This window comes from Danio rerio, chromosome 19 (assembly GCF_049306965.1).
Source record: "Danio rerio strain Tuebingen ecotype United States chromosome 19, GRCz12tu, whole genome shotgun sequence".
In the NCBI taxonomy this organism is placed as follows: domain Eukaryota; kingdom Metazoa; phylum Chordata; class Actinopteri; order Cypriniformes; family Danionidae; genus Danio; species Danio rerio.
The window spans coordinates 26,029,425-26,046,918 of record NC_133194.1 but is presented as its reverse complement, the minus strand read 5'-3'; the positions used below and the strand labels follow the sequence as shown (position 1 = coordinate 26,046,918).

Sequence of the window (17,494 nt, the reverse complement as noted above, 5' to 3'; positions counted from 1 at the left end):
AGAAAATGCATGCATTTACGTAACCCAACGAAACAAAACTGTAACGAGACTTCAAATATAAGGGCAGAGCTGACACATAAACTAATGCAGTTTCTGTAATTTTAGCTGATGATAGTGTTTTATTGTCAGTGTTTTCTGATTGACTGAATGTTTCTGTTGGAAGAGAACATGTGTTAGTGTTTTGAACAATAATTTCATTTTGAAACATGTTTACAGTGTTTTGTTAGACATGGTGTAGTGTGTTCGTTTATTATTGTATTTTGAAAAGTAGTTTAGAAGTTTAGTTTATAATGTGTGATTTTGAGCATGAAATTAACTGTTTTGCCAATTGTGTGTTTTAGGTGTGTTGCTGCTTTAGGAGTTTAGCAAACTTGTTAAATGTATTGAAAAAACTGTCATAGCCATTGTAAAAAACTGTAATTATACTTTATGTTTTCGGTAATAATTAATGATATTCATCCATGTGAACTCACTGATCATGTTAAATATTCTCACAAAAGTTATCAACAATGATTTAACAGGGTAGGAAATACCCTGTATTTAATGTATCAATGTGCAACACTTTATTTTTATATATCTCTGCAAATATTTACATTTTTAAATGATTGGTTGGATATAGTATCATATTCCAACTCATTATGTGCTTTGAATGATTTTTACAGCGTTGAAGGGATCATCTTCAAGACAATACTTTCTGTATAAAATGTGTGTAAAATCTAGACTAAAATCAAAGAGAAACAAAAGTTACATGTTTTATGTTTAGTAGAAGTGAATGACAGAGAAGCTGACTTAAACTTGCTCAGAGAAACGCTGTTGCTGTCAAACATGGTTTACTACACTAAGCCAGTTTAATGGTGAAGGGATTGATCCAATAGGCCTATTGATAGAGGGTTTGTGAAGACATTTCATGCTCCCTTACTTAGCATTTTGTAGTATTTTCAAAATACAAACATATAGTATTTTATTTTGATACATTTGAGCTCTCACACAGCTCTCCCACCTTCTACTCACGAAAGAGGTTGAGGAAGTTATCAAGCCATCCAGCTTGAAAGATGGAGACGAAAAGACGAAAGTCTCTGCACAGGCCTGCCCTGAGGTAAAAGTGACACTCATCTGAGAGGTCAAATATTTCATACACAAAACATTTTAAAGACATAAATGCAAACAAACTATTTTAAACACTGCTTGGTGACTACAGCTGACAATGCTTGATTAAAAGTTTTGAATGAGCACGTGACACTATTCAGGCATTATTCATTTAGTAGTCATGATGAAATGTTTGCTACTTGAAATAAACACATTTTGTATTATTGTTGGAATTTTATCAAACCATGATCTTATTTAAAACTGTTAACATTAAATGTAATTAAATACATGACCAGCACTTGTGCATTACTTAGGGTCTGTCAGTATCACCTGCCTGATTTTTGTTAAAAGGTGGAGATTGTACAAAATTTGATAGAGGTGGTCACCTCCCTCTTACTTGTCTTTGCAGGAAAAACATCGAGTTACTGTAATAAGATGTGAGTGTTTCCAACAATAATAGAAAATAGTGCTAGCTATAAATGGCTGATTCCAGCGTTATGGATGTAACATTTGCAGTAAAAAAATGAAACGTATACTCAGAGAAGGTATATGTTAACAGTATATTGAAATATCTGTTTATATTTTTCCTACCCCTTAACCATGGAGTTCAGGCATCAAAAAAATATCAGTCTATGCAGGTGTTTTATATTTAAAATGACGGCAAAATGAATGCAGAACAGACGTGACAAAAAAAGACATGAGTTTTGTGAGTTGACATACTTTGTGAAAATTCTGTGAATAAAAATGCAGAAGCCAAAAAAATATATAACAGTCAAAAGCATAAGGGTTGGCTCTGCATGGGACATATATAATTTGTTTTATTTAGTTTTTCATTTTTGCATTAATGAGGAAAAACTATCTTTACGGATGTGACTTGTCTTCATTACGGACGTGACTGCTCTGAAATTGACAGTTGACACATTATGAAAATCAGATAAATGCTTTCAAAACTTGACCAAAGACCTATTTGTGGATATCTGTTGGGTGTGTAAACCAATAAACTTTAACCTCTGAGACATCTGAATGGTAAGGTTGTACAATTAATCAAACTTAAATAGATATCACCTTGTTATATTTAATTCGTAATATGGAATGTGTGTTGTTAAAGGTTAACGCACGATCGAATGTTCAAAACTCAATTCGGAAACAATGTTGCATGCTAACATGGTGCTTTTATACTCTGAATAATATAGAATTGATAATAAACATAATCAACTATAATAGGCCTATGATTATCGGGCTCCTAAAGTTAGTGTTTCCAGACAAACTTGAATTGAATCATTGCCTGACTGTTAGTGCGCAAGACGGTGTCTACGTGGTGAATATAAAAAATCTAGTTGTGTCACAGATATGGCAATATTATATTTGACAAAGTTTATTTTAGTTTATTGTAGTTAATGTGTTAGTCGATGGAATAAATAGTTTGATTTGTCCACTTGCGCTTGCTTTCTTTTTCGCGTCGGCAGTCACTTCAGGACAGGTTGCAAAAAGTTCATACAGAGGACCAGGGTGAGAGAGAAAACTTTATTATGAAAAGTTTTGTGTACACAGCAAATTCATCAGAGTTAAATTCTCGGTGTTGAAGCATTTCAGAGTAAAGTGTTGACGTTAAAGAGTTAGATTTTGATAAATGAATATAATTAGAGTTAGAATTGATTTTATTCAGTGCGAAATCAAGGAGTTATCTTTTCAACACTTGGTGGTGTTATTTCCAACATCCGGGAATTCATGCAGCCCCAGTCACTGAAGAATTTTCCAGACACCATTTGGTGAGTCAAACTACCTAAATGTTGGTATTTTACTGACTTTCTTTAAGGAAATACAGTTGTAAACATATTGTTAAGTTAATAACTTAAGAATGGAGTGACAATTTTAAACTTCTGCGGTTCATTCATGGTCGTTTGTGTATCTAGCTTAACTGCATTACTATTGACTTCTTTTCAAGAATGTTTTTATATGTGCTCACGCATACATAGTGCATAAAAACATCAAATGTACATGTTCAACACATTTCTGTCACGCTTAATGCCATTTTGTGCGTTGTTACCCATTTGTAAAATAAAATCGACACTTCTCCTTTAATTCGAAGCAAACTAGCGAGGGAATCCCCGGAGCCGCCTAGCCTACTCTGCCCGGATGCTAACGGCAACACAGGACGGTTTCCATAAGCTCTGGAGAGTTTCTAAAACATATCTGGTGAGTAAATGAACATATGTTTACTTGTAAAAGGCTTCCTGACTAAAACATATGATTGTTTGTTATTAGTGTATGTTAATTTGGTTATTTTAAACACCGCGGCCCTTTTAAACTGGTTCATTCGTGGCCGTCCATAGACTCGCGTGATAACGTACGCTTGAATTATATTAAGTGTTGACAACCATTAAAGTCGGAATGATAACATTAATGTCTTTAAATGACCGCGTTTGCACTTTCTCGGACATAACGTTACAGAAGTCTCCCGGAAGTTGCGGGACTAACGTTAACGTTATCCCGCAAATGCACAGAGACTCCCAGATGCCCAAGTAGATGCCCGCAAATGAATGATAATCTCCCGGAAATCGCGCGTCTCCCGCCTAGTCATTAAACACTTTGCCCACCCCTCTCCACCGCATCCCTCCCAGCTCTTCAGGTACGTCGCGCGCAAGTCACCCCCACCGCTCTTCAGGTACGTCGCGCGCAACTCATCCCATTGCTCTTCAGGTTCTCATCTCTCCCGCTACCTCCCGCAAATCAACTCTGTATCCCCCGAAAATGACTTTTCCCAACTCGGGATGTCTGACGTTAGTAAGTTAGGCTATTTCTGTAGTCAGGAACATCTTAGTCAAGCTTTTTCTCCCGCATGATATTGTGCTTAAAACTATAGGCTAAACTTAGCATGTACACAACATTTCCTTTTTATTAAAGACAATTTAGTGCGTTGTAAACAGCCACCTGTCTGTAAAATTAATCAACTGATTCATATTTGAGCAGCCTAATGATGATACAGGTTTGATTTGTAGATTTATTATCAATAATCAACATCTGAATCAAAAGATATCTGAAAAAGTGTGAGGCATACTTTGTGATATTCATCTCTCTTTTTTATCTGAAGGTTATGCATATGTGTTAGATACTAATGTTTTGTTGTTTTTTAACAGCCACAGTTCTCTGTACAATAACACAAGACCCTGTGACGGTGGCTGATTAGAGACGGATGGTGTATTTCCAGAGTTGGTGAAATGACCAAGCACACCTTCTTGGTCATATGTGGTGATAATAATGAAGGTATGTTTGATAAAGTTCTGTATTTGTTTCACATAAGCTGAGAGGGTATTAGAGCATTAGAGAATAACAAATGACATGAAGGTGATAAGTTTTGTATTGTGGGTGAACTGTTACTTAAATAATGTTTTGCTCTTTGCTTTGCACTTTTCCTCTTCTGCGTATCCTAATATTTTAGATTCTATTTGGACCTGAAACATCTGCTAGACTCAAGGAAAGGTGGCATCAATACTGGACCTGAAAGGGCCTAACAAGTTGAATCTGGTAAAGAAACACACACGCACACACACACACACACACACACACACACACACACACACACACACACACACACACACACACGCACACGCTTACCGAAAACTGTAAGTTTATGAATATTTTTTACACTGTGGCCAATATTTTGGGGAAGTCAGCATCACTAAATGATATAAAAGATTTTAAGATCCTCTAAATTTTGCTCCAAGTGTTGTGTTAAATTCAGGATTCTGGACAGACAGCTGCCTGTTTTTCCAGTTCTAGTCATAGTGGTTAACCTAATTGTTTTTGGAGATTCCAACAGTGATATATGTGTTTTTTCTACTTTTTCATATCCTGTCACCTCAAACAGCTGGGAGAGTCAAGTTGTGGATCATGATGAAGATTTTCAAAAGGTGAGTTTAGATTTCTTGAATGTTTTATTTACTTTAAATGTTCTTTTAAATATATCATAGAATTTGATTGCAATTTGTTTTCAAACATTTTTCTTAGCCATGCTGGAGTCTTGAAGAGTTCTTAGATGAGCATCGCCCTATATCTGTGCATCAGGAACCACCAGACGAGCGATCAGCAGCTACTACTGTACATCGTCATGGATAAAAAGGTCATCCTGTGGCTGGGAAGCACTTCATTCACAGGACGTGCTTGATGAGATTTCCTAGCTCCAGTTTGTTTTCACACAAGTTTACAGCATTTATACCTTCATTTAAACTGCTGTGTTTGATATGGAGGACCAAGGAAACACCAGAAGTGAAAGATTTGCATGCCAAGTTGTTTAAAATGTAATTTCATAAGAAAACTATGAGTTCAGAAGAAAACTATGAGTGACGATATGAACTTTCAAATTGCTCTGATGAAACATCAAGTTTGTACCAAAGGACTGAAATAGCCTTTTTGAGCACTGGTCATACATATTTTGTTGATACTGTCTGTACTAATAAAACATTTAAAGCATATTTGACATTGTTGCATTTTAAAAACTGAATGAATTGTTGAAGTGGTGAATGTTTTCAAATAAAATGTTTTTTCTTTTGTAATTTACAGTCTATTTGACCTTTTTACCATATTTACACCGAAGAGAGTTGAATAAAATAACAATATATTACACCAGGCGGTGTTAAATATAGTTACATTTTTAAATCTGTCCAGAGTTAAAATTAACCCTTACTTCGGTGTCAATGTGCCAACCCTTTTGAAATTGTTGATTTAACTCTGCTTTGAGTGGACCCCATGAGACACTTTCAAAGTGTTGAAATTAACACCCATAGAGTTGTTTTGGGTCCCCATATTTTGCTGTGTAGGCTATGTTAAACAAGCATATAAAAATAGTCATTGGTTGTAGGCATGTACGATGGATGACTATAATGTTTATATTTTTAGGCTATAGTTTATAACCGATTGTGTAAAATATTGAATGAAATATTTACAGCTGCAGGTCCTATCGATTTTCTAACAAATATAATATTACTATAATGTAGTTAAAGCTTAGATCAATATCAAGATTTTATTCTTATTTTTGCCGCCTGTAAAATAATTTTAATAAGCACTCAAGCGCATTTGCCAGGTGCTGGAAATCTTTGAAAATGTTTTCATTTTAATGTAGGCTATATATTTTCAAGGTTTGAAAGTGCTTAGATTTTCGATAAAGGGCTTGGAAAATGAATTGTGTCGCTTTGATAATTTATCTTTATAAATAGTTATTTAATTAATAAAATAAAAAAAACATATTTATGCTCTGCATGAAATGAAAACTCCGCTGTGGCCCACTCTGACCTGCGGCGTGCGCACTTTAGCAGTGGGAAAAGACTAAATGCATGGAGGTTATTGATTATGCGCCCTGCACGCCTTGCGTTTTTGCCATTGCGCGCTTTGTGCGCTCCGGAGGAAAAAGCATGTTACCTCAGTGGCGTCTTTCATTCTTCAATCAAATGAAAGCAGAGGCGGTGTTTCCTTTGAGGTGACAGCAGTGTGTTGTCAAGATGATTATGGCGAACTTTTTAATGACGGAGTAGAGACTTGTGGTCGCAATTTCAAGTCATCCAAAGTTGTATGACTTTACAACTCTTGAATATCATAATTTTATTAAAAAAATTCAACTATCAAGCTGCTCCGCGTGACATCACACTTAACAAGCGGATAGTGACATACAAAAGAGCACCGCGCGCCTTTTTTCTTGTCAACATAAAACACACTGCGGTGTGCCTCACATACTGAAATGAAATAGCGCGTTCGTTGTGATCGGCCCCTATGAGCAACACATATTTGTTAACTCGCAGGACAGTAACATGTGCAAACACATGTGCTTACAGATGTATTTTGCCAAAGAACCAAAATGAAAGAAGGATATTCTGGCCACAGTTTGACACAGGAGTTGACGAACCAGCGCTGATGCTGGTCGTCTGTGATGCCTGGAGCCGCGTTTTAAACTCAACTAGGCAAATTGATGATTTAGTGCAGACTACAACCAACAAACCAGCCTTTTTCCATTTGGAAAAGAACAGTTATTATTAGTTCTTATATACATTTTTAAATAGCCTACATAGCCTAATCTACAAATCAAACAAAGCCAAATATTTTATGATAACTTCGCACCAAACTGATGCTTTCATTTCACAGCTTATAAAACATGTATGCAAATTAATGCAGTATCACATGTAAATAACAAAATTGTTATATGCTTAGCCTATACTTTACGAAAAGTATAGTTTCAAAGCCTTATGGTTCATTATCTTTCACTATACGCAGCGCGCGCGTACACACATGAACCACAAGTAAGACAGAGGAAATATGCTAATAAGTCATAATCATAATTAAGATATAATCTTTAAACTAATGACTTCTATTAAAAATGTTGACAGGTTTTGTAATATTATAACAGCGGAGCATTAATTGAATGCATTTTTTCCGTTAATTGACGGAAGAAAAAAAAAACACGATTGGACAAACAGCCTTAAAAAGGATTCAGTCAATGTTTTCGTTTTGTAATCTTAATTTGTCATTTAAGTGAAAAAGATCTAGAGCAGGATTTATTTTATTCTTTTTATTAGTTTATTCGGTTTTTCTATGCTGCTAAAAAAAAACACTGCAGGTGCGTGAAGATGCTAGTTCTGTATGCTGTTCGCATGTTAAAATAACCTAAATCAGTATTTTATAATGCAATATTTAATGTGTCAGATAAAATAGGCACGTCAATTTTTTTTATTATTAATTTTTTTTATATTTATCTGTTAAAGGTTAATATTCGCTTAACGAGCGGTTGTTCGTTGGCAAAATGAATCGAAATCAGCATTCCTAGTTTGGCATAAATTGTATCTTAACTATTTAATCTATTATTTGACGGTCAGTTAGCCTATCTACAAAAGAAACAAGAAGTGCTTCAACACAAGGTGCTGCATCGCCAAAACACCAAGATTATGCACCAATTATGGCAATATGTAAATTGTTGTTCTCTTTTTAAACATTTATTTCTGAAATGTTACTAAAGTGGTTTATAGTTAATTGAAATGTTCAGTTCTTGATATAACATATGGATGTTATGTAATGTAAGTCAGTAATTGTAATGCAGCATCATAATGAACAAATATGCGCTAGTCATTAGCTTATATTAATAAGGAGTTCAAAAATTGTCACGTCCGTAACGCAAAATTGTGGTTGTTTAGAGCTAAGACCTGAGATGAGTTGGCGATCATAATTAGCATGGACATATTTTGGCTTTGTATACAAAGTTTCATTTTATTTTTGATAATATTTATTCCACAATATAAACTTTTTCATTAAATCGTTACGGACGTGACACGTGACCGAAGCTGCATGATGTCTTAAATATTTAGCTCATAAATTAAAAGGGCAGTAATGTTATGAAAAAGTAAGGGTAATTATTTATACTACAGAATTTGTAGTATTTGTTCACAGAATGATATTTTTCTGATCCCATAACTCTGTGGTCAGTTGTTCTGGAAAATATAAACAGTTTAATACAGTGTTAAATAAATATTTTCTATGTGAATTTATGTTTTGAGTTTTTGCTGCAAATGTCACATCCATAACACTGGAATTGCTCATATATAAAAATAAATCTAACTTATTTTCAGCTAAAATCTACTGTATATAAATAAGCTTTAAATTACTTTGTTTCATTTTGTTACTGGATAATAATGTTAGTCTTAGTTTTATGTTTTACTTCATACATACGTCACATGACTAAATGTAGGCCTAATAATGTTATTTTGAGTTTGTTCTGTTAGCAATTACAACATTTAATATAATTTTCTTCAGTTAAATCAAAATTATTTGAGATTTTCTAATCTTAAAATGACAGTGTTTTATTTAGTTTCTGGACAATAATGTTTTAGAATCAGTTTGGTGTTGTATTTACAAGTTTATTTCTTGTATTTATGTAGATATTTGTGGTGAAAATACTGTTCCTTATTATTGAGAAGTGAAAAATTAAAGATTATAGCTTGTATCTGCCTGTCTGTCTATTATATATCTAGTTTAGATAGCTTGTCCATTATGGTGTTGAGATTTTGAATGTAAACAAGTGTTCCGGAATGCGCTGTCATAGAAACAGAAGAACGCAGCATTAAAAGTAGAAGACAGTTCAGAATCTCCTCATTGCGTCTTCTCATTGCAGTTGGTAATAGTAGTGTTCCCAGTGAATTCTGTTATTATGGCATTGAAAAGAAAGCGTTGTTCTCAAGGAACTCAAGTGTATGATTTCCATACTCGTACACCTCCAACATCCAGCGCCAATGTGGCTGAGAACCATTCACCTGTTGGTGTTGGTGAGGAGATTGAGATACAAGTGAGAAAGAAGAGGAGGTGGGAGAGTTTTGAAAAGCCGCTCTCCCTTTACGCTGAGGGTAAATCCAGTCACTGTTTGTCAATCTGACCATGTTTTGTGTTCACTAGATCTCTGTACATGTACATATAGGCCCAGACAGATTCTGTGGACATGTTTTGCTATTTCTGCTGAGAATTTTGTTAAAAAAAAGTCTGCAGATTTATGAGGAATGATTTTGAGAGTAAAGTAACTAAAAACTGAACACATACAATAAAAAAAAAACCTTTTTAACTTGTTTTAGGTTTCTAACACAAATCTAAGTAGAACCAATTGTTTGGTAATCAACGTTTCTCATAATTTATCCACTAAAAGAGAAATATTTACAACAATCTGTATTGTACATAAATCATTTAAATAATTGCAGATTATTAATAATATGACTGAAATACAAAAATGGTATAAATATTAATATTCAATGGACTCAATAATGGGCATAACATGTGTATGATTCCGATTTGTTGAGGGCAAATTATGAGCATTCACTATAAGAAACCCAATTCATGACTGTTTCTGATCTCTAAGATGAAGTGTGTCTTTACACTTTACATTAAAATACAAATCAGTTTTATAAGCCATTATCATTATCATTAATGCATGTCTTACATCTCTAAATACAGATGACAACCAGTGGATGACTTTTCTCTGTGGCCAAAAGAGAAAACGAAGTTGTCACAGCTCTCATGTGAACGATTTCCATCCTCATACACCTCCAATATCCATCACGAGCCTTCAGTCCACTGATGTTGCTGAGGAAAATGAGAGAAAGAGGAGAAGGACTGACAGTCCTGAAAAGCTGCTCTCCAGTAAAGTCCAGAAGTCCAGCAGCAGTCCTAGTGAGGAGGACCAGACTCCTGATCAGATCCACAAGAAGAGTTCTGAAGGTAAATCTAGTGGTCATTTGAGAATGTGTGGCCTTCTCTCATGATCCTCTTCAGTATGAAGTAGAGTACATTACATTAAGTTCTATAAATATAAATATATTTTTTAAAAGCACTCTAAAAGTTTCAATCACTGTTTGCTGTATTTTGAAGTGTCCACCATATCAGTATTGTGCAGGTTCATTTTCACGATGTATTGAATTATTGAATATAGGCATATGTCTATTCCACCTCAAACATTACACACGTGTCTGTCAGTGCTTGACATTTCACATCAGCTGCAATTATTCATCTTTTATCAGGTGACATTCTGGACCAGTATGAGCTCGGCAAGGAGATTGGAGAGGGAGGATTTGGCAGCGTCTATGAAGGGAAGCGCTTGGAGGATGGCCTTGAGGTGAACAATCCCTTTAACATATATTATGTTCACTTTTTAGTGCACTTGATGTGATTATAACAGAAGGGTTGTTTTGTTGAACAGGTGGCAGTAAAAATTGCCAGAAAGCCATCGAACATGAAATACATCAACATCGTAAGTAGACTTAAACATGTAAAGGCACTGACAACAGTATATTTGGGGAAGCAACACCGCCTAACTAATCTTTCTTCTAGGCTGGTCATCCTGAGCCCCTTCCTTTAGAGATCGGCCTGTTGATACTGGCTCATAGAGGCGGCAAGGTTCCAGAGATCATTGAGCTGCTGGACTGGCAGGACCAGCAGGATCGTTACATCATGATCCTGGAACGACCTTCACCATGTGTAGATCTGTTCGACTTCATAATGTCTCTCGGCTCTATCACTGAACGCCAGGCTCAAAAGATCATGGAGCAGGCAACAACGGCCGGTCTCATGTGCTGCAGACGTGGGGTATTTCACCGAGACATAAAGCTGGAGAACCTGCTGGTCAACACAGACACGCTTGAGGTCAAGCTAATTGACTTTGGCTGTGGGGCTCTTCTCCAGGAATCTGGCTATGACAGTTTCTGTGGTATGTATTAAACTTAACACCTGTAGTCTGGACTGTCAATTTGACCAATCATGTATTTTCATGTTACAGAGAAAACATGCTTTAGTGTTTCATGCTGAGACCAAATCTTGTTCCTTCAGGCACAAAGGAGTACTTCCCACCGGAGTACTACCTGGACGACGAATACCATGCAGAACCATCCACTGTATGGTCTTTAGGAGTTCTGTTATTCCTGCTGCTGTGTCAACGATTTCCTGAAGTCACGGACACGCAGAGGATCGATGATGGAAACTGGACTGAGCCTGGATTGTCCGAAGGTAAGACGTCATTCATCACATCATAGATGAGCAGTTGTAGTTTAAATCACACAAAATGATGGATTAAAACTAAGAGTTGGATATTGGATAATGGTGACAATGTTCTGATTCTAAAGGAGAGTAGAGTCAGATCTTATAGATGAATAAAATGACAGCAGATGTAAAGTTGAAGTTGATAATGTGTTTCTCTCACTTCTTCCCACCATCGTTCTGCACAGAATGCTGTGACTTGATTCAAGCTCTCCTGCAGGAAAACCCAAGCCAGCGGATTCCTCTGGAAGAAATCATTCTCCATCAATGGTTTAAGGTACTGAACTGTAGATCAGCTTCTAATGATTAGGAAAATAGATTCTCTTTTCATTTGTTTTTTATTGTACATTTCAATTGTTTATTGTGATGAATCTGAATCAATAACCTTGATTTGGTGTGTGTCTGTATGTTTCAGGTCAAGGAATAAGAAATAAGGAATGTAGTGCAAATGGATGGGAAAGATTATTTGCACTACTGAGCACCACAGTTCCTGACGCTAAAAAAGTTACAGATTCAACAGTAGAGCTTAAAAAAGGACACAGCAGCAACAAAGAATCCTAAAAAAAAAAGGTCACAGCAACAACAGAGGATCCAGAAGAAAAGATCAAGCCCCAAGAAAAGATCCTGGAAAAGACACAGAAGATCCTGAGAAAAGGGCACAGCCCCAACAAAAGAAAACATTTGTAAATAAAAACATGAATAAAATATACTTTGTCCTGTTTTCATCAAAAATACATCAAACCAGCCAAGATGCTGAAAAAGCAGACAGCAGTGAATGAAACACTTAAACACATCAGTTGAACACTTAAACATCAGAACAACTAAACACATACACACTCTCACACACACTTATAAACTGATGTGACTGTAACTGAGCAAAGTTTTGGGACATAAACACCAGGAAAGCTAAACACATACACACTCACACACACACTTATAAACTGATGTGACTGTAACTGAGCTAAGTTTTGGGAAATTGTGAACAAATTTAGTAATACAGCACAATGTAGTAAAAGGATAGGGTAGAGGACTGTGCAGACACTCTCTCACACACACACACACACATACACACACAGAGGCTTGAACATATCTCTTTAAGAGGATTTATATAATGATGTTTATACTGTACAGACTTTATTTTTTATTCTTCTACAATAACTTCGGGGTCATTTTCCTCTCGGGGACCAAAAAAAAGTTCCTATAAAATCAAGATCTACTGGTCTGACATTTCCACATCTATAAAATTGAATAAAAACGTAAATTCAGACAGTAACAGTCAGAGGCCACTAGAGGACAGACACTAGCCATTCTGCTGGAAAAGCAAAGAAAATTGGTTCATTCCAGAACAAGTGTTGAAACCGCATAAGGCCTAAATGACCTTTAACCTTTGATCAATTTTCCCTCAACACTCAGTTTTATTACTTGAATTTTTTTAAAAAGTGAGGATTTTTTTCACACTGTTCTTAACCCTGGATTACCTAGTAAATTATAAGCAGTGTGAAAGAAAAAGCTAGATTTACCCAGCGCTGAGAATGACCCAGAGTTGACCTTTTCAAGTTTTAAAATCCAAGACACAATTAACAGATGTAAGACTGTGTCGCGGGACCAACGGGATTCAACTAAATTAAAGTTGACAGAGTTTGTCGGTCATGCTGCTTACAATCTCAAAACATCAACAATCACACTCTTACCGTACGTTCACACCGAAAGCGGCGAGAGCGTCAAAGTAGCCGGAAGTCATTCATTTTCAATGAGAGCCGGCGGCGATAGGCGGCGAGGAGCAGCGCGGCTCGTCTTCGCTGGCGTGAGCGTCGAGGAGAGTTGAAATGAAGTCAACTTTATGGTAATGAGCTATGACGCGGTTTTGCGGCAAGCAATCAAAATGAAGACGATCGCTTGATAGCAGTTCAGAGAACACAGACCTGTGAACTTTGGTTCCGACCACAGTTGTTCCCAAGGGTTTAATTATTGCGGTCGCCGGATTTCCAATTATTTCCAATTTTTTTCCCACAGGAACATACATTAAATAAGTTACTGGCGAGTTACTGATGTTCATTAATGTTACATAAATTTATCTTAAAAAAGCGGGAATCTCACGCAATGTGACAGTACAAAACAGTACTGCTGCTTCAGGATATTTCAGACATATGGACACATATTGGATAAATAGAGCAAAGCCACACCACACGCAACTTGATCTTCCATTGTTGTATGAATTTGAAAAGAAGTGCGAAACATTTTCACGCTAGAAACATGTTTTATGCAGGAATGTAACTGATATGCTGCAACGGCTCCTTTAAATATGAGATCAATGTAGCGAGTTTTGACGCTCTCGCCGCAGGAGCTGAAGGCAGAGAGCGTTGTCGCCAGGGCAGCCAGAGCGACCTTGGACGCTCTCGCCGCTTTCGGTGTGAACGTACAGTTACGTAACATCATTAAGTGTGTTATACATATAGGCGTTATAACCTGATTAACTAAAGAAATAAACTAAGAAAATTTCCGTGTGTGTGTGTGTGTACAATTCTGAATGATATCTCAATATCTCAAGCATTCAAACATCAGAGAGCTTCTAGGCTTTTCACACACTTAACTCTCTACCACATGGTGTTGCCATATGGCAACATGACATTTGTGTTCATTCCCCTGTCACTGTTTCTTTAAGACCAACATTGAATTGTTTTAGTTGGAAAGAGAAGACCTTAGTGTGGCCAATGATGTGCTTTGGTTAAGTTACATGACATGGGCCCTATCATACACCCGGCGCAATGTGGCGAGAGGCGCGGCGCAGTAGTCTTTTAGTAGTTTCAGCTTGGCGCAAGAGTCGATTTGAGGCGTTGTGCTACGCTGTTTAAATAGCAAATGCATTAGTGCTTATATGTGCGCCCATAGGCGTTCTGGTCTAAAAAGGAAGGCGTTCTGAGGCGCACGGCTGGCGCGTTGCTATTTTGAGAAACTATAATAGATTTTTCATTAGACCAAAACAAACCCGGTCTAAACTCCGGCGCAGAGTTGCGCCTCGCTTACGCACTGCTTAATACGCACAAGAGAGCAATAGGCAAATATCTTTACATATGAAAAAAATTTATATTAAGGATATATAGGATATAATAAGAATAGATATAGGATATAAATATAAAGGATTAAAATATTACAAAACATATTATTTTCTAGCCTACATAAATATGAAAAACCACTGCTTTTATGTCTTCTTCATCTCGGGAGGCTTTTTCAGTTCATTCTTAACAATTTGCTTTTGTATAATGTTATTATTATTAGCAGTATTAATTATTATATCCATATTTATATTTGTTTTATTAAAAACAAGCTTAGATTTGCCCATCTGTCAGGTTTTAGACCATAAGGGGCACAGCATGTGTTTTAGGATATAACTCAGGTTTTTGAGCACATTTTGTTATTATTATTCATTTATTCATTTGCTGGAAATTAGAACTGAATTTAGAAATAGTTTTAAAACGAATATTTGCGCTTAACAAACAAAATTATTTATTTATAGACTAATTGATGTCTGTGCGTAAAGGTTTCCCTATTTAAGAGCGAATGTGAAAGTAGATTCATTATCTCTCATTCTCACGCAGCAGATGCTCTGTTTAACAGTTTTTTGTTAAAAAACTGTTAACTGTTAACTTTTTTAACTGTTTGCTAGTGAAATGCTCAGTTATTCCACTTAGACTTACTTTGCGTCCTGTAAATAGCGAATGCGCTCTTGGCGCGACGCAGCTGGCTCTTAAAGGGAATGGGAGATGAGACTCTAATTGGTTTATTCTCAAAACACACCTATAACTCATTAAGAAAATAAACTCAACCCTTTTAGACCATGCGCCACATCGCAAAGCAGATTTTCCCATCCTTAAATTAGCAAAAATGCGTTCTGACATGCCCTGAAAGCATTTGTGCCCTGCGTTTTGCGCTCTGTGGCATGGACTGTCAAAATAGAGCTCATGCAGTGTTTTTCTGTGGCGTGATTTCTGGCAGACTGGCGTTCATTGTGAGTAGTTGCTGAATGCAAACGTTAACGTCAATAAAGACAAAGCATCAACTCATGTCAGATCAACAAAGAAATCTTTAACATCACCTCCAGTAAGTTACGATGACATATTCACTACTCAATTTTTTTTATCAATTAAGTTTTCTGTAAATCGTTTAAATGTATGTGTTTCCAAGTGGCAACACTGTGGAATAGTGTAACGTGCAATATTGCAATGGGTTAGCTAGCTAGCAAGGTCAGCTGTGAACTTTTAAGTTGCAACAATAACAACATGAATGCTAGTAATATATTGTTGATTAGGTGTATGTTAATGACATTTGCATTATGGATAAAATCTAGTTTTAATGGCAATACTACTTTTGAATAGATATGAGAATGATGCAGACTGGAGATTTGGTAAGAGCAGTGATGGAGACAGTTCGAGTAAGTTAGCTCTGAGGCAGATAAGACAGGCGTAGTAAAGTATAGTGTAATTTATAAACATTGTTAGCTAGTAGCTACTTTATTCTGATGTATCTGGATATACTAGACTTGTTATTTATTTGTTATAATATTTACTGGAGAAAATATTTATCTTCACTGTATGTTATATACAAGACAATTAAATATTAGCTTTTTAGTAATATTAATAAAAAAAATTTATAAAGGAAAGCTATTGGAATATCAGCTGTTGGAAAGTATGTATAAGGTGTCATTTATAAGTTAAGGTTCTTACCCAAGGCTGAGTGTACTCTCAGCAGTCTTATTAAAACTGCTTTAAAATGGTACAATATACATCCAAACTGGCAGCTTATGTACAAAGAAATTCACTTCAAAAGATAAAAAAGGCAAATAACTCAGGAAACAGTTGTTTCCAATCCTACACTCAAAAGCTCTCCATGACCTCTGACCTGGCTGGTTAGATAAATTACTTTGTAAGAAGTCTACATTGCTGTTTTCTCAGTTATTTGCCAAGGCTTGAGATGAGACTAGAAAATTGAAGAATACTGAAGACGTCGATCAATGCTTGGAGTATGAATGGAAGTTATACATCAAATATAAAGAAACAAGAGACCGATGGTAAGGGTGGATTCAGGAGCAAGTCAAAATAAGACAGGAAAATAAGACAAACAACATAAAAAGGTCTTTTAGTGGCGATACCTTCAATACTTCATTGACTGTTTCAAATGCCAGTAGCGGATCTGCTGGTGCTCTTTATAGTTAATTACAAACTTTGACATAGTTAATCAGTATGAGACCAAAATATTGAATAATACTCCAGTCTACACACTGGTCAAAAACTTCCAACTCATGTGTAATGGCAGCAAAAACAGAGAGCTATTTTTCATGTCATTACCTTGAAATTATAAGGTTGTATATGACATTTTTGTCAAAACTGAGTTATTCACATATTCCTTTTAAATAACAACTTATCTACATCATGGCATTTTATTTATAAATTCTCAACATTTTAAGGCTTAGTATTTAGAAAGCAAAAAAGGTTTATCTATAAAGTTGAACTCCAGCTTAACTCTATAAGGTTCTTTGTCTTCTTCTTCATTCTTTTATATCACACTTTACCTGTTTTTATGTTTTTTTTTACTCATTTTATTATTTGTTTTTTGTTTTATTTTACTTCTTTTTTTTATTCTTGTTTATGTAAAGCACTTTGTATGAAATGTGCAATATAATCAAACTTGCCTTGCCTTGCCTTGCCTTGAGCCAATCAGCATTTCCAATGCACGCATAAGAGCCAATCAGGATCAGCTATCTTTGCCATTTCGCCGGACTGCTCTGTTGACAATGTGAAAGACCAGAATGAACCACAAAATCAGAGTCGACTAAATAATGCAGCACCACATAAAATTGAGC

At 35.9% G+C, this 17,494-nt stretch overlaps 1 protein-coding gene and 1 long non-coding RNA gene across 2 annotated transcripts; both read left to right on the top strand.

Moving 5' to 3' along the window:
• Positions 1-2,806: 2,806 nt before the first annotated feature.
• Positions 2,807-5,556, top strand: LOC137488517 (uncharacterized). The gene is made up of 6 exons (XR_011007586.2): positions 2,807-2,855; positions 3,176-3,282; positions 4,224-4,350; positions 4,526-4,611; positions 4,955-4,997; positions 5,095-5,556. It is a non-coding gene; the product is annotated as an uncharacterized lncRNA (long non-coding RNA).
• A 2,274-nt stretch (positions 5,557-7,830) lies between these two features.
• Positions 7,831-12,527, top strand: pimr84 (Pim proto-oncogene, serine/threonine kinase, related 84). Its single transcript, XM_073931701.1, has 8 exons — positions 7,831-9,464; positions 10,063-10,326; positions 10,626-10,720; positions 10,805-10,855; positions 10,936-11,311; positions 11,431-11,607; positions 11,826-11,914; positions 12,053-12,527. Exons 1-8 carry the CDS (start codon positions 9,272-9,274, stop codon positions 12,062-12,064), a joined length of 1,257 nt encoding a protein of 418 aa, XP_073787802.1. The 5' UTR covers positions 7,831-9,271; the 3' UTR covers positions 12,065-12,527.
• Positions 12,528-17,494: the final 4,967 nt, after the last annotated feature.

What these genes read in the sequence shown, in the direction of transcription:
- pimr84 (XM_073931701.1), top strand. Translation starts at nt 9,272, where the DNA reads ATGGCATTGAAAAGAAAGCGTTGTTCTCAAGGAACTCAAGTGTATGAT. An exon ending in GCTCTCCCTTTACGCTGAGG is followed by an intron (nt 9,465 to 10,062) that starts GTAAATCCAGTC and finishes CTCTAAATACAG; the next exon opens with ATGACAACCAGTGGATGACT. An exon ending in GCTTGGAGGATGGCCTTGAG is followed by an intron (nt 10,721 to 10,804) that starts GTGAACAATCCC and finishes TTTGTTGAACAG; the next exon opens with GTGGCAGTAAAAATTGCCAG.